This window comes from Piliocolobus tephrosceles, chromosome 7 (genome assembly GCF_002776525.5).
Source record: "Piliocolobus tephrosceles isolate RC106 chromosome 7, ASM277652v3, whole genome shotgun sequence".
Taxonomy (NCBI): domain Eukaryota; kingdom Metazoa; phylum Chordata; class Mammalia; order Primates; family Cercopithecidae; genus Piliocolobus; species Piliocolobus tephrosceles.
Genome location: NC_045440.1, coordinates 82,467,734 through 82,490,790, shown reverse-complemented (window position 1 = coordinate 82,490,790; position 23,057 = coordinate 82,467,734). Strand labels below are relative to the sequence as shown.

The 23,057-nt window shown below is 40.9% G+C and overlaps 1 protein-coding gene across 2 annotated transcripts in view; it reads left to right on the top strand.

The window, feature by feature from the left end:
- FABP12 (fatty acid binding protein 12) overlaps positions 1-22,438 on the top strand; it is a 30,761-nt gene extending 8,323 nt beyond the window's left edge. The window contains exons 1-5 of one of the 2 annotated variants that reach the window (XM_026455043.1): positions 11,571-11,581; positions 13,988-14,135; positions 15,749-15,921; positions 20,267-20,368; positions 22,296-22,438. In XM_026455043.1, coding sequence (XP_026310828.1) covers positions 14,063-14,135; positions 15,749-15,921; positions 20,267-20,368; positions 22,296-22,370 — 423 coding nt within the window. In that variant the 5' untranslated portion in view covers positions 11,571-11,581; positions 13,988-14,062 and the 3' untranslated portion in view covers positions 22,371-22,438. Of the gene's footprint in view, positions 1-11,570; positions 11,582-13,969; positions 14,136-15,748; positions 15,922-20,266; positions 20,369-22,295 lie in introns of those variants that run through there. The other variant, XM_026455044.1, reaches the window with a different exon arrangement.
- Positions 22,439-23,057: the final 619 nt, after the last annotated feature.

Genomic DNA, 23,057 nt, shown 5'->3' with positions numbered 1-23,057 from the left:
CTTCCTTCCTTCCTTCCTTCCTTCCTTCCTTCCTTCCTTCCTTCCTTTCTTTCTTTCTTTCTTTTTGAAACACTGGGGCTCCTGGAAGTCCAGTCCTATTTGTTGAGCTATTGATTGGGAAGTGTTTTCTACACGCTGTCCTACCTCTGGATACTTTCAAGTCATGGTTGGATGTGGCAAGTAAAGCACAACATCTGAGGTTATAGTAACAGTAGACAGAAATCCCAATACTAGTCAGCATGGGAGACACATGGAGACTTCTAGAAGGTAGTACTTAAAATACCAGGCAGATTGACTGTCAGCAAGAGGGAAGTCTGTGGCAGATAGCAAGTCCACAGGTACAGAGTAAGGGCTCAAAGGCAAAACTCCATTCTGTTAAAAAAGAAAAAGCCTCGCAAACACAAGATATGATCTGAGCCTCATCAGGGTGTTACCATTCAAGGACTGAGGCCAAGGGAATTGCTCAGCAACTTAGCAGTCAGAGTTAGTTTGCAAACTGAGCGTGGGGGTCTCAAAAGTACACAGGTGCTCAACAATCAAAACTGATATGTATTTCAGGTCCAGACAAGATTGAGCTAATGTTAATTCCTAGGGTGATGGTAAACAGCAGAGCTTCTCAAATTTTTATTGTATGTTTAAACAATTCACCAAAGAAATCTTTTGAAAAATGCACATTTTTGATTCAGTAAATCTGGAGTTGGTTCTGATCATCTGCAATGCTAACAAGCTTCCAGGTGATGCAGACACTGCAGATCTGTGATACACACTTTGTGTGTGTGTCTTTTTATATTTGTTGATTTCTTTTTTTTTTTTTTTTTTTTTTTGAGACAGAGTCTCTGTCACCCAGGCTGGAGTGCAGTGGCATGATCTCGGCTCACTGCAACTTCCACCTCCCAGGTTCAAGCAATTCTCTATCTCAGCCTCCCGAGTAGCTGGGATTACAGGCATCCACCACCAAACCTGGCTAATTTTTTGTATTTTTAGTGGAGATGGGGTTTCACTATCTTGGCCAGGCTGGTCTTGAACTCCTGACCTCGTGATCCACCCTCTTTAGCCTCCCAAAGTGCTGGGATTACAGGCGTGAGCCACCGTGCCTGACCTTGTTTTTAAATGTTGAAATAATTTTAGCTTTACGGAGAAGTTGCAAATACAGTACAGAGCTCCTACACACCCTTCATCCTGCTTCCCCTAATGTTAACATCTAATGTGTACATTTGTCAAAACCAATAAATGAACATTGCTACAATACTAGCAACTAAACTATAGACTTTATTTGGATTTCTCCATTTGTTCTACTAAGGTTTCTTTCTGTTCCAGGATCCAATTTGGGATCTGTCATGTGCGTCCATATGAAGAGACCACCAAACAGGCTTTGTGTGAGCCATAAAGCTTTTTAATCACCTGGGTGCAGGCGGGCTGAGTCCGAAAAGAGAGTCAGCGAAGGGAGATAAGGGTGGGGCCATTTTATAGGATTTGGGAAGGTAAAGGAAAATTACAGTCAAAGGGGGGTTGTTCTCTGGTGGGCAGGAGTGGGAGTCACAAGGTGCTCAGTGGGGGAGCTTTTTGAGCCAGGATGAGCCAGGAAAAGGACTTTCACAAGGTAATGTCATCACTTAAGGCAAGGACTCGCCATTTTCACTTCTTTTGTGGTGGAATGTCATCAGTTAAGGCAGGGCAGGGCATTCTCACTTATTTCGTGATTCTTCAGTTACTTCAGGCTATCTGGGCATATATGTGCAAGTCACGGGGGATGCGATGGCTTGGCTTGGGCTCAGAGGCCTGACATTCCTGCCTTCTTATATTAATAAGAAAAATACACCAAAATAGTGTTGAAGTGTTGGGGTGGCGAAAATTTTGGGGGAATGGTATGGAGAGAGAATGGGTGATGTTTCTCAGGGCTGCTTCAAGTGGGATTAGGGGCAGTGTGGGAACCTAGAGTGGGAGAGAGTTAAGCTGAAGGGGAGATCTTGTTTTAAGAGGCGATATTGTGGGGTTGTTAGAAGGAGCATTTGTTGCATAGAATGATTGGTGATGGCCTGGATGCGGTTTTGTATGAATTGAAAATGTAGACAGAAGACACAAGATCTATATGAGAGAAGGAGAAAAAACAGGTATTAAAGGACTAAGAATTGGGAGGACCTAGGACATCTAATTAGAGAGAGCTTAAGGGGGTTCAGCATAATTACTTGCTTGGTTGGTGGTTTTTAGGCTTTAAGTTTTTGGGGTGCAGTCTAACTTGGGCTGGTGTCTGGAATGAGACTGTGACCTAATAAAAAGGAGTGTCCACACAGGAGCTCAAATGGGATGGAACCTGTAGCATTCTGAGGACAAGCCTGAATTCTGAGAAGGGAAAGTGGTAAAAGTATTGTCTAGTCCTTTTTAAGTTGGTGACTGAGCTTGGTGAGGTGTGTTTTTAAAAGACCATTAGTCCATTCTGCCTTTCCTGAAGATTGAGGATGGTAAAGGATATGAAGGTTTCACTGAATACCAAGAGCCTAAGAAACTTCTTGGGTGATTTGACTAGTAAAGGCTGGTCCGTTATCAGATTGTATAGAGGTGTGAAGGCCGAACTGAGGAATTATGTCTGACAGAAGGGAAGAAATGACTACGGTGGCCTTCTCAGACCCTGTGGGAAAGGCCTCTACCTATCCAGTGAAAGTGTCTACCCGGACCAAGAGGTATTTTCGTTTTCTGACTAGGGGCATGTGAATAAAGTCAATTTGCCAGTCCTGGGCAGGGGCAAATCCCCGAGCTTGATGTGTAGGAGAGGGAGGGGGCCTGAACAATCCCTGAGGGGTATAGAATAGCAGATAGAACACTGAGAAGTGATCTCCTTGAGGACAGGTTTCCATGATGGAAAGGAAATGAGAAGTTCTAAGAGGTGGACTAGCGGCTTGTAACCTACATGGAAGAGGTTATGAAATGACAACAGAATAGAATGGGCCTGTGAGGCTGGAAGGAGGTATTTTCTTTGGTCTAAGAACCATTTGCCTTGTGTGGGAAGAGATTGATAGGTGGAAGTTTCAGCGGGGGAGTAGGTGGGAGTGGCCGATGTGAAGGAGGAAAACTGCTGTGAGGGACAGAAGTTGGAACACTAGCTGCTTTTTTAGCTAACTTATCAGCTTAAGCATTGTCCTGAGCAATGGTTGGGGGAAGAAAATAGATTTTGGAAGTTATGAGAACTGTAGAGAGTTGAGCATGGTTTGTGATTTTTAGGGCCTCTAACAGTATTAAAGCAGCGACAGCTGCTGCGTGCAGACAGGAGGGCGAGGCTAAAACAGTAAGGTTAAGTTGTTCGGACAGAAGGGCTACGGGACGCGGTCCCAGCTCTTGTGTAAGAATTCTGTCCGCACTAACCATGCCTAGGAAGGAAAGGAGTTGTTGTTTTGTAGAAGGGATTGGGGTTTGGGAGATTAGCCGGATACGATCAGTAGGGAGAGTAAGTGTGTATCTATGAGAATTATGCCGAGATAGGTAACAGATGAGGAAGACATTTGGGCTTGATTGAAGTAATGGGGGCCGTCTGTGAAGCCTGGCAGCAGTACATACAGCCTAGGTAATTTGCTGACCCTGATGGGTGTCAGGGTCAGTCCAAGTGAAAGCGAAGAGAGGCCGGGACGAAGGGTGCAAAGGAATAGTAAAGAGTATGTTTGAGATCTAGAACAGAATAATGGGTTGTGGAGGGAGGTATTGAGGATAGGAGAGTATATGGCTTTGGCACCACGGGGTGGATAGGCAAAACAATATGGTTGATTAGGCGCAGATCCTGAACTAACTTGTAAGCCTTGTCTGGTTTTAGGACAGGTAAAATGGGGGAATTGTAAGGGGAGTTTACAGGCTTTAAAAGGCCATGCTGTAGCAGGCGAGTGATAACAGGCTTTAATCCTTTTAAAGCGTGCTGTGGGATGGGATATTGGCATTGAGCGGGGTAAGGGTGATTGGGTTTTAATGAGATGGCAAGGGGTGCGTGATCAGTCGCCAAGGAGGGAGTAGAGGTATCCTATACTTGTGGGTTAAGGTGGAGGGATACAAGGGGAGGATGTGAAGGAGGATTTGAACTGGGGGAAAACGCAGCAATGAGGTGTGACTATAGCCTAGGAATAGTCAGGGAAGCAGATAATTTGGTTAAAATGTCTTGGCCCAATAAGGGAACTGGGCAGGTGGAGATAACTAAAAAACAGGGCATGAAAGAATGTTGTCCAAGTTGGCACCAGAGTTGGGGAGTTTTAAGAGGTTTAGAAGCCTGGCCGTCAATACCCACAACAGTTATGGAGGCAAGGGAAACAGGCCCTTGAAAAGAAGGTCATGTGGAGTGGGTGGCCTCCGTATTGATTAAGAAGGGGACGGACTTACCCTCCGCTGTAAGAGTTACCCAAAGCATCTGTGATGGTCCAGGAGGCTTCCGAGGCAATGGGGCAGCATCAATCTTCAGCCGCTAAGCGGAGAAGGCATGGGAAGGAGTCAGTCAGAGAGCCTTGGGCCAGAGCTCCAGGGGCTTTGGGAGTGGCTGCTGGGTGATTTGGACAGTCCGATTTCCAGTGGGGTCCCGCACAGATGGGACACGGTTTAGGAGGAATCCCAGGCTGTGGGCATTTCTTGGCCCAGTGGCCAGATTTCCAGCACTTGTAGCAAGCTCCTGGGGGAGAAGGTTCTGGAGGAACCCCTGGTAGCTGCGGTTCAGGCTTTTGGAGTTGTGTGCTGGAGATGTGGCTGGGTTTGGCCTGACAGGATCCCACATTGCATTTGCTCATTATGTTTCCGTAGTTTCCACAGATCTGTCACAATTTCCCAGGTTTTCCTTGTTACTCATGACCTTGACAGTTTGAAGAGTATTTTGTAGAATATCCCTCAATTTTGTCTGCACATATTTGAGATTACATGAAGATTAAATTTGGGTTATGAGTGTTTAGGAAGATCACAGATGTGAAATGCCTTCTCACTGCATCCTAGCAGAGGGTAAATGATGTCAGCATGACTTTACTCTGGGGATATTAAACTTGATCCCATGGTTAATGTGATATTTACCAGGTTGCTAAAGTTATTATTTTTCCCTTTTCATACTCTGTTCTTTGGAAGTGAGTCTAAGTGTGGTCAATGGTTCTCAAATTTAAGCATGCATCAGAATCACTTGGAGGACTTATTAAAACTAGGCTCTTTTTTCATTTCAGATTCAGCAGGCCTGGGGCTGGGGCCCAGAATGTGCATTTCTAAAAAGTTATTTGGTGATGGTGATGCTGCCTAGTCCAAAGGCCACACGTTGAGAACTACTGGTCTAGAACATTTGTCCTTAGTTGCTGAGCCTTAGACTTGAGTTAGAATTGCCTGGGAATAATTTTAGAAATATATATTCCCAGGCTTTGTCCTTGGCAGTTCTGACCTATGCTGGCTCATAGGAGTTGGCATTTTTACAAACGCAAGTCAGGCTTGAGAACCATGAGGTTACTGCTACTCTGCAATAATCTGATTAAAGTTTAATTGGCCGAGAGCCTGGGGGCAAGTGCTCAGGCAGCAGGTGGGGTCCCAACAGCTCCAGCTGTAGGAAACAAAGGGTGGGAGAGCCTGGGAACCCAGCGGGGTCTGAATCATAGGCCTTCAGGCTGCCTGGGTCTGACCTTGCTGTCTTTATTCATCGCTCCAGGAAGTCTCTCTATTGTTTTGATTTATCTGAATCACAAGATTGCTCAGAAGCAGACAGCACCAGCAAGCCAGCACTCAACCCTAAGACCAGCGTTCAGTGAGCAGTCTGCTGAAATTCTAAAACAGAGTAAGGCGTTAGCATAGTACTGTTTACCAGCATCAAGTAGTTTATTTTATTGCCTACATCTTAAGTTCTTCAATATTTACGCAAAAGATGTTGTATGATTACAAAGATTCCAAAAGAAAATTGGCAGGAGGGGGTGATAAAGGAGGGAGAGATTTAAAAAAAAAAAAAAAAAAAAAAAAAAACACTAAAGAAGTAAGAAAAAGGTTTTGCTTCCATGAACTTAAGAAAAAAATTAATTTATATAATTTTATCATATGTTTAGTTATTATTCAGCCTTTATCATAATAACTTACTATTACTTATAAAAATTACCTTTATCCTTGGTGAATATGATGAAAAGTATTATCATTTTTAAATGACAAAAAACAATTCTGTGTAATAAAGACAATTTCAAAAAAGTTTAAATGGTATTTTACTAATAAATAAACTTTTTATTTAAAACATAAAGGTGGCCAGGCTTGGTGGCTCACCCCTGTAATCTCAGCACTTTGGGAGGCTGAGGTGGGCGGATAACTTGAGGTCAGAAGTTCAAGACCAGCCTGGCAAACATGGCAAAATCCTGTCTCTATCAAAAATATAAAAATTAGCTGGGTGTGTTGGTGCACACCTGTAATCCCAGCTACTCGGGAGGCTGAGGTATGAGAATCTCTTGAACCCAGGAGGTGGAGGTTGTAGTGAGCCGATATTGCACACTGCACTCCTGCCTGAGTGACAGAGAAAGACTCCATCTCAAAAACAATAAAAAAATTAAAAGTTAAAATAAAACATAAAGGTCCCTAAGATTCTTTAAAATGAGGTTTTTCTCTGTATTACTTTCCTGGGGCTGCCACAACAAATTGCCACAAACTGAGAGGCTTAAAACAACAGAAATGTGTTCTCCTACAGATTTGGAGGCCAGAGATAGAAACTAAGGTGTTGGTAGCTTCTAGAAGGCTCTGGGGGAGAATCTTTTTCATGCCTCCCTTCCAGCTTCTGGTGACTGCTGGCAATCCATGGTGTCCCTAGGCTTACGGCAACTCTTCAATTGCTATCTTCATGTGACCTTTTCCTTTGTCTCCATATGTCTTAAATCTCCCTCTCCTTTCTCTTGTAAGAACATATGTTATTGAATTTAGAGTTTGCCTGAATCCAATACAGTCTCATCCTGAGATCCTTAATTAACATCTGCAAAGATCTCATTTCTAAAGAAAGTCACATTTACAAGTGTACTGGGGGTTAAGGCTTGAATATATCTTTTGTGGGGGACACAGTTCAATCCACTACAATTTCAGACACAGTTTAGGTGCTTACACCCTCCAAATCTCATGTTGAGATGTAATAAACCCCAGTGTTGGAGGTGGGGCCCAGTGGGAGGCTTTTAGGTCATGGGGGCAGATCCTTCATGAATGGCTTGGTGCTGCCCTTGCAATAATGAGTAAGTTCTCGCTCTGAGCTCACACAAGATCTGGTTGTTTAAAATAATGTGGCACCTCCCCATCTCTGTCCCTTGCTTTAGCTCTTGCCATGTGATACACCGGCTCCCCATTTGCCTTCTGCCATGATTGTAAGCTTCCTGAGGCCCTCACCATAAGCAGGTGCTGGCACCATGCTTCCTGTACAGTCTGCAGAACTATGAACCAATTAAACCTCTTTTCTTTATAAGTTACCAGTCTCAGGTATTCTTTTATAGCAATGCAAAAATGGTCTAACACAATTCCCAGCCCTATTAAAAAATGTTGGTTAAGTGTGTGAAGAACATTGGCATGGAGCAGTGCCATGTTACTGGTTGCTTGGAAGACCACGTGCCTCATCCCAGCCATTCAGCTCAGCTTCTTGTATGCTGCCCACCTCCAGGTGTGCATTTGAGTAGTAGCACCAAGGCAGAAACACCCTGAGCCTCATGAATGGCCAAGTTTCCTGATGTTCTTAGCCAGAAAATACTAAGAGATGACCCGGTTCCCTTAATGCCCTGCCTACAAAGTCCACCCAATATAAGAAGAGAATCATGCAGATATTTAGGTCGCTATTTTTTGTTTGCCACAGCGCTTAAATTTTTCTAGTGAACTTTCTCCATTTTCAATAAATTTTACTTTAAAAAGCCACTGTAAATTTTTTTTTTTCTTTACAGAATGGTTTTAATCCAAGTGCATTAGAACAGCATGGAAAATTTGAAGGCTTAAGATCGCTAAAGTGATGAAAAAAGTAGAAGAATTTTATAGACACTAAGGGCTATTTCTGAGGAAACTTTGTAATTTAACAGGCTCATTAACCACTTGAGTTTAGACTCAGGAAGAAGCAGAGAGCAGGACAGCTTTTTAAACTAGGTTTCTTTCCTCGATTTCCTTACACAATTAATGTTTGATTCTTGTATCATTCTGCCTTATGGCATATAGAGTGATTTTTTATATATTCCGTGTATATTTGACTAATAACCATCTCATGTTACTATTATAAAATGCCAGAGTTTGGCTCCTTATATTAATTTTTCTGTTGTCATTATCCATGACATAATTATAAAAATGTCTTTTGATGAAAAATCTGTTAAATGAAAAATAGTATCCACCATTCTTCCATCCCCCAAAAAAAGAAAGTCTACAGTAGTTGTTAAGTTATGATCCCCAGTTTTAAAAATTCTCACTTGAGACTCTAAAACAGGGGTTGACAAATTTTTTTTGTGAAGAGCCAGAAAAAATATTTACTGGTCATACGTTTGTTGTAACTACTCAACCTCACTATTGCAGCACAAAAGCAACCATAGATAATATGTAAAGGAATAAGTATGGTTGTCTTCTAATAAAACTTTATCTACATGTGGCAGCTGGATTAGTATATGGGTCATAGTTTGCCAACCCCTGATCTAAAATATCAACTTGTTCTCCAGGTGTCTACTATATCGCTAGATATCCACATGGAAACATTAAGGAATTTACTATAGTTTCAGATTCTCTTTCACAGAGTTAGAAATATTTTGGATGTCTCTTTCAATCCTCATTACATACTCAGTGGTAGGAAAGACCTATCCTAGGGATCTTTCCTTTAGTAGGCACTCAAGTGTTTATTGAATGAGTAAGGCCTGAGTTCTCCTTGCATGCCAATATCTACAGAGTGCCCACTATGTCTTGTCCAGCTCCAAGACACTTCAAATTGCTTCATTGAAATAATTCAAATTTAATATGCCAAAAGGCTGGAAAATCTTGCATGGTGGGGCTTTCCTCTCCTGCTTTGTAGGAAAGTTATGAGATCTGTACTTCTGTTATGGATAAATATAGTCACAATACTTTTCTATAGAAAAAAGAAGTGTGTGTGTGCATATATATGTGTACATATGTCAGAAGAGCAATCAGATAATTATGTTCCATAAGAGAATCCAGAAGATTCTTTCATGTTTACTGGGCCATCAGGAATGCACTGGTGAGAGGAGCCACAGCATCATTAAGAGTTTCAGTAGTTGCTCTTGTTGGGTTGTTAGAGTTCAGCTCATTGGTAGTGATGGGAATGAAGAGAATTTGAACCAATCTGGGCCAGATGGCAGCACTTTTACTGCCAGAAACCAGGGGATTGATTGCACTTCACCATGAAATGGGGCAAGGTTGAAGGCACAGCTAAGGGTGTTTGACCTGGAAGGGGTTATGGAGATTACTAAAATAACACTGAATCCATAGAGGCAAAATAGATATTTAGCCAACAAGGGTGCTGCTTCATATATACAATCAAAAGAAGGCAAGAATGGATGGGCAGCAGACTAAGGACGGGCACCCCAGTAGAAAGTCATGATCCTTTGCCCAGATTCCAGATCTGAGCCAATTTTCAGACCCAGAAACTTTTGTCTCAATAGGCGACAAGCCCACAGAAGGAATAACCCTGAAATATCATAAACTATTAATTTCCCCCACTTTCCTCAAAGGAGATCTGTTATCATTTACTTGAGAAAATATGCAATGAGGAAAGAGGAATATCCAGATATTCTGATAGCCTCAGGTCTGAAATACTGTTGATTCACAGAGATGCAAATCATCATGTTAGAATGAAGCATACAGCAGCTAGGTAATAAACAGAACCCTGGCCAAAGTCTAGGTCTCAGTAGGTCTGGTAGGTCTTTAGATTCCTCCAAAAGTCATTTCCCTAGGGCCTGAATGCTAATTGGGATTGACTCTTTGGCTGTTGGAGTAAGCTCCCCCTTTCTTATTTTCTAATTCAAACAAGAATTACCATAGTGGGGAAGGCAAAATGGAAGCTTCTGAAACTGCACCCCACACTCCTACCTTCTTCACTGCTATCCTCTCTCCAGCCCTAGATAACATGGTGAATAAAAAATACTGTATTTGGTGGCAGGGGAGGAGTAAGGAATGACATAAATTGGGGCTACTCAAAATGACTTTAAGACTGCAGAAGGTGGTGGTTCATATCATAGCACCATTTGATTCCTGAGTGTGATCACTGCAAAATCCAAATGACTCTTCAGAGTATTTCTAGCCTAGTGAAAAATTAACTAATAACCCCAATGGTGGCTACTGTGCTTGATGTGTTATCTTTGTTAGTACAGATTAATACAGTGTCAGGTACATGGTGTTCAGTCAGACCATATTTTGCATTCTTTCCTACCTCAATTGGGAAAGATCAGAAACTATTTGCATTTACATGGAACAGACAATGAGATATGTTTAGACTTTTGTGTGTGTGTGTGTGGTAGCGTCTCACTCTGTTGCCCAGGCCAGAGTGCAGTGGCATGATCTCAGCTCACTGCAACCTCCACCTCCCAGGTTCAAGTGATTCTCCTGCCTCAGCCTCCCGAGTAGCTTGGATTACAGGTGCCCACCACCACACCCAGCTAATTTTTGTGATTTTTAGTAGAGATGGGGTTTTGCCATGTTGGCTAAGATGGTCTCAAACTCCTGACCCCAGGTGATGCGCACACCTTGGGCTCTCAAAGTACTGGGATTACAGGCATGAGCCACTGATTTTGTTCTGTGGCTATGTTAACTCCTACTCTTTATCATAATATAATCAGATGAGATTTAGGCTGTCTGGACATTTGGTACAATATCATGTCATCAGGCAGGATGAACAAGAAGTGGCTAGTATACTGGAGGCCTTGGTAAGACACATTCGACACAGAATATGGGAGTTACAGTTGGTGATGATTGAGGCAACTTCTACTCTTGTAAAGTTCTTAGGGGTCCAGCTTGGCCAAGGGCACGTAAGGATATCTTTTCCAAAAGACAAATTGCTACATTTTGCCTCTTCTATCAAAATTCTTGTGGGACTCTTTGGCTTATGGTGGCAACATATTGCACATTTAGGAATGTGCTGTAGTCCATGTACCGGCTGGCATGAAAGGCTCCCTGCTTTGAGTGGAGCCTAGAGCAGGAAAGGGTCTGCAGGAAGGAAGGGCTATGATATGAGCTGCCCTGATTCTTGGGTCATGTGACTGGTAAACTCCACAATGCTGGAGGTATTGGTGAGAGGAAAATATGCAGTATAATGTGTATGGTGTGTGTGTGTGTGTGTGAGAGAGAGAAAGAGAGTGTGTGTGTATGTGTGTGTGTGTGTGTGTGTGCATCGTAGCACCAATGTCTGGGGTTGTGAAGAAAGATCATGCCATCTGTAACAGAGACTTATACACCTATTAAAACAGAGTGCCTCCTGTGTTACTGGGGCCCCATAGAGACAGAATTCTTGACTATAGGATATCAAGTAACAATGTATCTGGAATTATCCATTATGAGCCGGGTACTGTCAGACCCACAGACCCTCAACTCAGGTATGTCCAGTAGAAGTCCATCCTAAGATCAAACTGCATATCTGGATTCAATCCTAAACAAGACCAGAAGTCCTAAGGTAACTGTATGAGCAGGTGGTGCAGATCCCCATGTCACCCACCACCACAGCACCAGCACCCCTCCTTCAGACCATGCTCCAGACAGTATGTGGGTCCCATGTGACCAACTAAAGGAGGAGAAAAAGCCTGAGCATGTTTAATGTACCAGTCAGCTCAGGGTGTGGAGGCAAGTTAAAAATGGGCAGTGGTTTCATGACACTTGGAGTGTGGAGGGGACTTGAGGAACTGGTAAGGAAAATCATATCAATGGACAAAGCTCAGAGTTGTGCACCTGTTCCCTATGTCATATGGAGGACACAATGGCTTGGGATGGGAATATATACATACTTATGGGTGGAGGCGAATCGTCTGAAAAGCTGGTCAGGGACGTGGAAGGAGAAGGACTGAAAAATTGCAGACAAGAATGTTTGGTGGAGGGGAATGTGTGTGAACTTACAGGAGTGGGCAAAATATGTGAAGATTTTTGGCTCTCATATTAATGAACACTAGAAAGCATCAATCACAGAAGAGGCACTGAACCATAGAGTAGACAAAATGACTAGGCCAGTTGACATTAGGCAGTCTTCGAGCTGATGTGATGAACACATGAATGGTGGAGCCACAGTTCAGAGATAGAAGCCATACATGGGTTCTGTCTCACGTCTCAGTACTGACACTTCTGCAAGTCTAACCTGTCAGCAACAGGGAAAAACACCACTCCCAATACATCTTCCAGGAGGTGATCTTCAATCATAATTTTCCTTGTGGGAGGGGATCGATGTGCATCCAACATATGTGGCAGCATATTTGACATTTTCTTGAAAAATCCTGGGAATTTTAGTGCCTTCAGTGCCTACTCTTGTACCCAGATTACCCTCAATGTTGGGTCATTTCCTGGCTTCAGCCTCATGCCTATTAAGTTGATGAGCATAGTCATACAAATTACTCAGGAAAACCAACCAATGAACTATGGTTTTTTGTTTTGTTTTGCTTTGCTTTTTTGACACAGAGTCTTGCTCTGTCAGCCAGGCTGGAGTTCAGTGAAGTGCAGTGGCACGATCTCAGCTCACTGCAACCTCTGCCTCCTGGGTTCAAGCGATTCTTTTGCCTCAGCCTCCCAAGTAGCTGGGAGGACAGGTGCGCCCCACCATGCCCAGCTAATTTTTGTATTTTTAGTAGAGACAGGGTTTCACCATATTGGCCAGGCTGGTCTCGAACTGACCTCGTGATCTGCCTGCCTGGGTCTCCCAAAGTGCTGGGATTACAGGCGTGAGACACTGCACCCAGTCAAACAATGGTGTCTTTACCAGCCATATCTGGAACATTAAATCAATAGTGTAGCAAAATTTTTAGCCTCATAATAGGCATATAATGCTAGTTGCTTTATAAATGTTGAATAATTATCAATAAGACTATTGGCCTGGATAAGATATTAGAATTTGGAAATTTAACATTTTAATGGGAATTATTATAAAATGCCATGTCCCCATTCTTGTCTTAAAACAATTTTATAACTTCAGTATTTCTTAATAACTTTGTGTCAACCGATGGACATTAAGCTCTGCCTCGAATTAACAATGACGTCTGCAGGGGCTGATGAAATGTATAAGGGCATGTTTGTCCTTTACTTAGCATTCGGAGTCTCCTCTTCTCTAGCTGATGGATTTGCTGTTATATTCCTTGACCCCTCTTCTGACTTACAGATATCAGTGGACACTGAGATGTTGCAGTCAGGGTTGAAAGGAACAGAAACTAGCCTAAATTAAAGAGGATTTAGAAGATATTTGGTGTTCTCATGGCAATGACGGCTCTCTAAGCTTTTGGGAAGTTGAGCTGGCACCTGGAAAAGTGTCAGTAACAGGGCTGTGTCTGTGTGTGTGTGCGCGCGTGTGTAGCATGATCTCTGTTTTCTCTGTCCCATTCTCTTTTTCCATTGTGAACATGACTTAAGATGGTTGTTCTAGCCCTTACTAAACTTAACTTTTTACTTCAAATGTCAAGCACCATCTATGAAGTCTCTCTGGTGTTTAGTTCAAACTATCAAGAATGAGAATGATCTTCAAACAGCCAATAGATTGGCTTTTTCTGAATCATCTTCGGTCAGAGAAAAAGAGAGACCTGGTCACAAGAGTTCCATGGCATAAACACAGCTGTCCAGACCCAGCCCTTACACATTGCTTTGTGCCTGGCAGGTCCTAGGGAAGGAGAGTAACATTTAGTTTTGATTCTAAATTAGTGTTGGAAAAGGTATATCCGGTTCTGCTAAACACTCTTCTGTGTTTCCATTTTCATCCTGATTTATTTACATTTAAGAACACTTTTCTGCTTTAGATGATACTCAAGGAATATTGCAAGGATTAGAGTTCTTATTTTATTTCCTGACTTTTCTCCTTTCATTCTCTACCCAGAATTGTATTAAAAATAAGTTCCCATACTACTTCAGGGAATACCAACATACACATGAAACTACTTTTCTCTGAGATCGACTTATCTCAGACAGAATGGTTGACCAGCTCCAAGGAACATGGAAGTCCGTTTCTTGTGAAAATTTCGAAGAATACTTGAAGGAGCTGGGTGAGCTATGTTTACTTGCATATCATATCCAGTAAAAATGGGCATTTTGATAGCACAGAACTTGCTCTGTATAAAATAATATTAATCTTGGACTCCCTAATTTTTCACATAGGAAAAAATAAATATTGATTCAGTACCAAGATATAGTTCTGTGCAAAACTACATTGGAGTTGACAATCATCCCTCATATAAGTTACCATGAATTTACAGAAACAAAGCAGGCATGTATCATATACTAAACAGCGAGTGATTTTGATAAATATTTTAAAACAAAAAAAAACTATATTAAAAATGATTATTTTGTAAACATTTGCTCTAAGCTTTAAGGGATCTTCAGAATAGAGTTCAGAATAGATCTTGTTTTTCAGCCTCTGCTGGCTGCTGGCTTTCCTTAGTGTGTGCCTGCAATGCTCCCATTTTCACTCTGCTCTCTCTTCATCTGTAGTTTAGCATCCCTCTTCCTCCCTCTTAAAAGGAAACTTGTGATTATGTTTGAGGTCTGCTCTGATAATCCAGGATAAACTCCCCATCGCAAGATCCTTAAATTAACCACATCTGCAACGTCCCCTAACATGTAAAGGTAACATTCACAGGTTCGAGGGATTAGGATGTGAATATCCTCAGGAACCACATCCAATCTGTCACATCCTGTGATCATGTTTTATAATATGAACCCCATGAACTGCATTATAGTATTTTCCCAATATATCTTCCCTTATAATTTTAACTTAGGTATTGCAGTATATGTAATGCTATTTCTACTGAAAATACTCCTACATGTGCTGCACAGAACTGTATATACAAGGATGTTCACTGCATAGTTATTTGTAATAACAAAAACTGAAACAAATGAATTTCTCATCAACAGGGAGACAGACAAAGTAAGTTTTGGTCTCTGCACACTGTGGAATATTATGTACTATGAAAAAGTATATATCTATATGTAGTGGCATAGAAAATTTTCAAGACATACAGATAAGGTGAAAAAGCAAGTTGAAAAACAAAAGATATAACATTTATATTTTTTAAAATCCTATAAATAATGGTGATGGTTGCACAACATTGTGATATACTCAATACCACTGAATTGTAACTTCAAATGGTAAATTTATGTTATGAATATTTTACCACAATAAAAACATACATCATTGAGGGGAAAAACCCATATATGTATACATGTGAGAATATAAGTGAAGAGCTAAATATCTGGCAAAATCTGTACCCAAGTATTTTGTTTGTATGTGAGTGGATATAATTAAAAATAGGGAGATGGTTGATAGCTTTCATCAGATTTTCAAAGAGGTCCCCAAATCAACAAGATTAATAACTACTGGACTAGTGAAAAAGAATAACCACTAAACAAAAACTAGAGACAGATTTTTTTTCTGCAAAAATAGTCTATTTTAATATGTAATGGTGGAGCTGCTAGCTTGGGATATGTGAACTCATGCACCATTAAATCTGTTCAACTCACAAATCTCCTAGTTAGCAAAGAATTATACAGAGAATGTTGAGTTTTTGGAGTCAACAACAGATTTAAGTATTGTATTGTAATGTAATGCATTTGTAATTCTTTATATGAAAAGATAATACTCCTTTTATCTGGTTTCCAGGTATAGGAAGAGCCAGCAGGAAACTGGGCTGTTTGGCAAAACCCATTGTGACCATCAGTACAGATGGAGATGTCATCACAATAAAAACCAAAAGCATCTTTAAAAATAATGAGATCTCCTTTAAGCTGGGAGAAGAGTTTGAGGAAATCACACCAAGTGGCCACAAAACAAAGGTGAGGCCTCCGACAGTCTTTCAGACACGTTTCAAAAGAATATTAGATATCATCCTAGGTAAGTAAGCAATTCTAGCAAACATATCTAAAGTCCTTAAGAGAAACTTTTGTCTAAAACATAGGTCTAAAGATGTCATATGTGAAGATAGAAATCTTCTGGGATGCTTGTGAAAAATGCCTCCTGCTCACTGCCATCCCCAGAGGCCCTGAAAATTGCATTCTTAATGAATCTGATGCAGATGCTTAGCAGACCACATTTTGAGAATAATTTCCCTAGATTACTGTTTAGTCCTCTCAGAAACAAAAGTTTTCCTTACCCATTTTGTAGCAGTTTTCCACACATAGAATTGCAGTGAATAAACCTCATATTAGCTGGTATAGGTAAGGTTATGCCACTATAACAATGAACCACAAGCCTGGAGTGAGTTAACACAATGTGGATTTATTTCTAACTTACAGTACATACACAGTGTCGGGTGGCATTGGGGAAGTTTGTGTGTGTGTAGTGGAGTAAACAGGAAATCTGCTCCTCCTAATCTCTCAGGGATCCAGGCCAAAAGAGGTTCAACTACCTTGTAGCTGCACCTGTGGACACTGTGGTCTTCTCCAACACCAAAGTAGACAAACAGACATGGGCTTTTCATTGTCTCACCCTGAAAGTGCCATACAGAGTTTTCATTCATATCTCAGGGGCACATATCTCAGGAATACATTATTTATTTATAATATGTAATTTACTTCTGTACTTATCGTTTACAGTCTTTTTCCCTACATCAGAAGGTAAGCTCATCCAAAACAGGATTTCCTGTCTGTTTCACAGAACCCACTGCTTGGTCATGACAGTTGTTCAATAAATATTTATTATTTGAATGAATGAACTCAATAGAGGATGGTTAAACTATATGGAGGGCAATATCCTGATAAAAGGAACTATCATGCCACTGTAATAGTCGGTTACTAAATGAATATGAGTGTTTAAATTCTTATACCATATAAAATGGAAGAAATATTTTTTTTTTTTTTTTTTTTTTTTTGAGACAGAGTCTCGCTGTGTCACCTAGGCTGGAGTGCAGTGGCCGGATCTCAGCTCACTGCAAGCTCTGCCTCCCGGGTTTACGCCATTCTCCTGCCTCAGCCTCCTGAGTAGCTGGGACTACAGGCACCTGCCACCTCGCCCGGCTAGTTTTTTGGATTTTTTTAGTAGAGACGGGGTTTCACTGTGTTAGCCAGGATGGTCTCGATCTCCTGACCTCGTGATCCGCCCGTCTCGGCCTCCCAAAGTGCTGGGATTACAGGCTTGAGCCACCGCGCCCGGCTTGGAAGAAAATTTTTGACTTAAATGCCTAATATGGATTTCTATGCTAAATACTTAGCAATCTACTAGAATAAAAAAGCTAGGTTGGGTGCAGTAGCTCATGCCTATAATCCCAGCACTTTGGAAGGCCAAAGGGGGAGGACTGCTTGATGCCAGGAGTCTGAGACCAGCCTGAGCAACATAGTGAGATCCCGCCTCTACAAAAAACACAAAGATTAGCCACTGTGGTGGTGCGTGCCTATAGCTCCAGCTACTCAGGAGGCTAAGGTAGGAGGATTGCTGGAGCACAGGAGGTTGAAGCTGCAGTGAGCCATGATTGCAACACCGCGTTCCAGCCTGGATGACACAGTGATACCCTATCTCCAAAAACAACAGCAACAACAACAAAAAACTGGAAAATATTTTTGGGATAAGAAGAGGAAAGAGGCCTTCTTTCTTTTAAGTGAGCTCATATAATGGGAGTTTGAATTAGTTTCCCATGTATTATTATTAGTATTATTTTTTATTGAGACAGGGTCTCTGTTGCCCAGGCTGGAGTGCTGTGGTACAATCTTTGCTCACTGCAACCTCAACTACCCGGGCTCAAGTGATTCCCCCACTTCAACCTCACGAGTAGCTGGGACTACAGGCATGTGGCACCACACCTGGCTAATTTTTTATTTTTTATAGACATGGGAGTCTCACTGTGTTGCCCAGGCTGAAGTTTCACACTTATTTTGAAAGTTAAAATGTATTTGTAATTCTTTATGCAAAAAGATAATACGCTTTACACAGTCAAAGATAAAACGAACATTTCATGGCCAGGTGCAGTGGCTCATGCCTGTGATACCAGCACTTTTGGAGGCCAGTGTGGGTAGATCACAAGGTCAGCAGATCAAGACCATCCTGGCCAACATGGCGAAACACCATCTTTACTAAAAATACAAAAATTAGCTGGGCGTGGTGGTACGTGCCTGTAATCCCAGCTATTTGGGAGGCTGAGGCAGGAGAATTGCTTGAACCAGGGAGTCAGAGGTTGCAGTGAGCCGAGATCTCGGCATTGCACTCTAGCCTAGGTGATGAGAGCGAAACTCTGTCTCAAAAAAAAAAAGAAAGAAAGAACATTTTACTTATTCTTCAAGATAATATTACAGTTTTACTATTGTAAAACCTGTTTTCTTCAGCAGAATTAGCCAACAAATTTACTGCTGACAAAGTCTTAAAATAAATAGGGTTGTCCAAATTCTAATATCTTATCCAGGCCTATAGTCTTATTGATAATTATTTAACATTTATAAAGCAACTAGCATTGTATGTCTAATATGAGGCTAAAAATTTTGTTACACTCTTGATTTAATGTTCCAGATATGGCTGGTAAAGATACCATTGTTTGACTGGGTGCAGTGTCTCATGCCTGTAATCCCAGCACTTTGGGGGGCCCAGGCAGGCAGATCACGAGGTCAGTTCGAGACCAGCCTGGCCAATATGGTGAAACCCTGTCTCTACTAAAAATACAAAAATTAGCTGGGCATGGTGGGGCGCACCTGTCCTCCCAGCTACTTGGGAGGCTGAGGCAAAAGAATCGCTTGAACCCAGGAGGCAGAGGTTGCAGTGAGCTGAGATCGTGCCACTGCACTTCACTGAACTCCAGCCTGGCTGACAGAGCAAGACTCTGTGTCAAAAAAGCAAAACAAAACAAAACAAAAAACCATAGTTCATTGGTTGGTTTTCCTGAGTAATTTGTATGACTATGCTCATCAACTTAATAGGCATGAGGCTGAAGCCAGGAAATGACCCAACATTGAGGGTAATCTGGGTACAAGAGTAGGCACTGAAGGCACTAAAATTCCCAGGATTTTTCAAGAAAATGTCAAATATGCTGCCACATATGTTGGATGCACATCGATCCCCTCCCACAAGGAAAATTATGATTGAAGATCACCTCCTGGAAGAAGATGTATTGGGAGTGGTGTTTTTCCCTGTTGCTGACAGGTTAGACTTGCAGAAGTGTCAGTACTGAGACGTGAGACAGAACCCATGTATGGCTTCTATCTCTGAACTGTGGCTCCACCATTCATGTGTTCATCACATCAGCTCAAAGACTGCCTAATGTCAACTGGCCTAGTCATTTTGTCTACTCTATGGTTCAGTGCCTCTTCTGTGATTAATGCTTTCTAGTGTTCATTAATATGAGAGCCAAAAATCTTCACATATTTTGCCCACTCCTGTAAGTTCACACACATTCCCCTCCACCAAACATTCTTGTCTGCAATTTTTCAGTCCTTCTCCTTCCATGTCCCTGACCAGCTTTTCAGACGATTCGCCTCCACCCATAAGTATGATATATAAGTATACTTATATATACCATAAGTATGTATATATTCCCATCCCAAGCCATTGTGTCCTCCACATGGCTGTTTGAAGATCATTCTCATTCTTGATAGTTTGAACTATCAAGAATGTCCCAAATGTCCATCAGGGACAGATTGGATTAAGAAAATGTGGCACATATACACCATGGAATACTATGCAACCATAAAAAAGGATGAGTTTGTGTCCTTTGTAGGGACATGGATGCAGCTGGAAACCATCATTCTCAGCAAACTATCGCAAGAACAGAAAACCAAACACTGCATGTTCTCACGCATAGGTGGGAACTAACCAATGAGATCACTTGGACTCGGGAAGGGGAACATCACACACCGGGGCCTATCATGGGGAAGGGGGAGGGGGGAGGGATTGCACTGGGAGTTATACCTGATGTAAATAACGAGTTGATGGGTGCTGACGAGTTGATGGGTGCAGCACACCAACATGGCACAAGTATACATATGTAACAAACCTGCACGTTATACACATGTACCCTAGAACTTAAAGTATAATAAAATAAATAAATAATAAATAAATAAATAAATAAATAAGTAGCATTGTCAACACCATTCTAAAACTACCTGAGAGTATTACAACAGCTAAAAAGAATTTGCCACCCGATAAAATTTTAGGGTTGAAATACGACCAGCTGATCTGAATTTAGTTTTTTCTGTTTTTCAGAGTAAAGTAACCTTAGATAAGGAGTCCCTGATTCAAGTTCAGAACTGGGATGGCAAAGAAACCACCATAACGAGAAAGCTGGTGGATGGGAAAATGGTGGTGGTGAGTGAGCTGGTCCTCTCTATCTTCCCACCTTCTGCACAACTAATATAAAATCACCCAAATAACTTGTTCTAAAACAATGAAAATGAACGCCATTTTCCTTGTTCTCATAGTTTAAAAGAATGAGAAAAAAATTATGAGATAAATGTATAATCACAAGTATTATATAAAATTGTGTGGATTAAGGAACTAAAAAACTAAAAAGAATGAAAATACTATGCAGCCTAATCCTTTGACTCTACAGGTAAACCAAAGCAAGCATGTATTTGTGCAATGAAGATATTAGCAGGGGTTGAGGGTTGTTGCCAATCCTCTACTCCACTCCAGGATTAACTTCTCACTGTTTTTCCATCTCAACACCAAACAAAAGCATGAAAAGGAAATCTAGACCAGGGATAGGAAGCTGAAGTGGTGTGTTTTTGGTGTATGAATGAGTTACATGTCACTACCATGTCCCTATGTTTTTATATATTAATATTATTTCCCCAACTTCCACAATAATCCTGTAAGGTAAGGCTTATTATCTCATTTAACAGTGAGGAAACTGAAATTCAGACATTGACTTACCTAAGGATATGCAGCTAGAAAAATGTGGTGGTACTGAGATGAGCAGTCAGGTTGTTTTCACTGGACAATCTATATTTTATAGAATCCATCCTGTTCCCTTTCAGATGGTTTCCCAGGTCACCTTCCCCACTCTCCAGAGTAGAAGGATGTGTGTTCATGATTTTCCTCCTCCAAACCCCCACCTATACCAAAATAAATAAAAACGTAACTTTCTACATAATATAAAATAGTTCTAAGGGAATATGCAAGATTCGTGTGTAGGTTACAAAAATCTAAACTCATTTCTTAATACAGTGATTTTTTTTCTTTCTACGATGAAGGGTACATTTTATTCCTTATAAAGTCACAAGGGGAAGACTAAGGATGATTGATTTTATTGCTGTTTATAATGACATAAGCCAATAAACAGAAGGAAGAACACTACACTCAGAATCCAAGGATGTGGATTTCCACCCCTGCCATTCAGTACTTATGTGACTTTGGACAATTCATTAAATCTCTTCAAGATTCAGATTCCTTGCCTTCAAGATGTAGACAGTGTCTTTGTCAAAGGTTTTCTGAGAGAATTAAGTATTGTCATGTGTATATTAGTGCCCTGAAACCATAAAATACTATGTCAATGTAACCTAGTATTATCACTTAGAAAATGTAGAGTATGTAAAAGAGCAAAATGCATCAATGTTGACATTTAAACTATTTAAATAAAAACTTCAAATTTCAAATTGTTTACCTTGCTTTATACATATATAAACATTATATATACCCTAAATATATCACATATATGTGATTTGCCACATATAGGTTACATAGAACATGGTAAAACCAGCTAACAGGTCCTATCTATAGTCTATATAGATTTCATATATATAGATAGATAGATTTCATATATATATATAGATTTCATATATATATAGAGAGAGAGAGATTTCATATATATATATATATATGTTCTAGTTTCTTATTTTTTGAGACAGAGTCTTGCTTTGTCACCCTGGCTGGAGTGCAGTGGTTCAATCTTGGCTCACTGCAATATCCACCTCCAGGGTTCAGGTGCTTCTCCTGCCTCAGCCTTCTGAGTAGCTGGGACTACAGTGCGTGCCACCACCCTCGGCTAATTTTTGTATTTTTAGTAGAGACAGGTTTCACCATGTTGGCCAGGCTGGTCTTGAACTCCTGACCTCAGGTGATGCACCCACCTTGGCCTCCCAAAGTGCTGGGTTTATAGGTGTGAGCCACCGCGCCCAGCCTCTCTTTCAATATTTTTAAGGAATGTATGTGTAGATAGTACTTAGTTTGCACTTTTCTAAATGTTAGTTTCTCCAACTATACTGAAATACCTCATCTTTCTTTTGTCTTGTAGGAAAGCACTGTGAACAGTGTTATCTGTACACGAACATACGAGAAAGTATCATCAAATTCAGTCTCAAACTCTTAAGGCTTTCTCAAGCTGTCCTCCAAACTACTGAGGTTGTTTAAATAAAACTCCAAAGTAAAATATTAAAACTGTTAATATGAGAGAGCCTTTCTTTGCATAAGCATCAATAATTTTGCTTACCAAGTTGCACATGCCCGTATCATGTAGTACTTTGGCATTGACAGCCGTGAGAATTCAGGATGATATATCCTGTTCAATTCAAGTCTGGGATAGTATTTTCAGAGAGGCACTTCATGTTGATTTTTTTTCTTATTATACATTTTATGTCCACCCTAAATTCAACATAATCTGCACTTTATTGGGAAAATAATATTTTTTAATAAATAGAATACAGCACACCTCGTAGGTACACCTCAGTTATATATATGAAAAGATAAGAAACATGTCTAGAACTAAGGCAGTAATTGACATTCTAATGTAATACCAAACTGTTATGACAGAGAACATATCCACCACCAACATCACTGAAAGCCACTACAAATAATATTCTGTTTTATTAGCACAAAATCTCACGCACTATTAGGCTTAGGAGGGATTTTAGAAGCTGTGTGGACTGAACACCTATTTTGTGGATGGGGGAACAGGCCCGAGTCAGTTAACTGTACACTTTACTATCACTCAGATGGTTTCAGGAAGAATTAGAACCAGAATCCATGTTGCCCAGTTATTAACTTTACAACCATAACA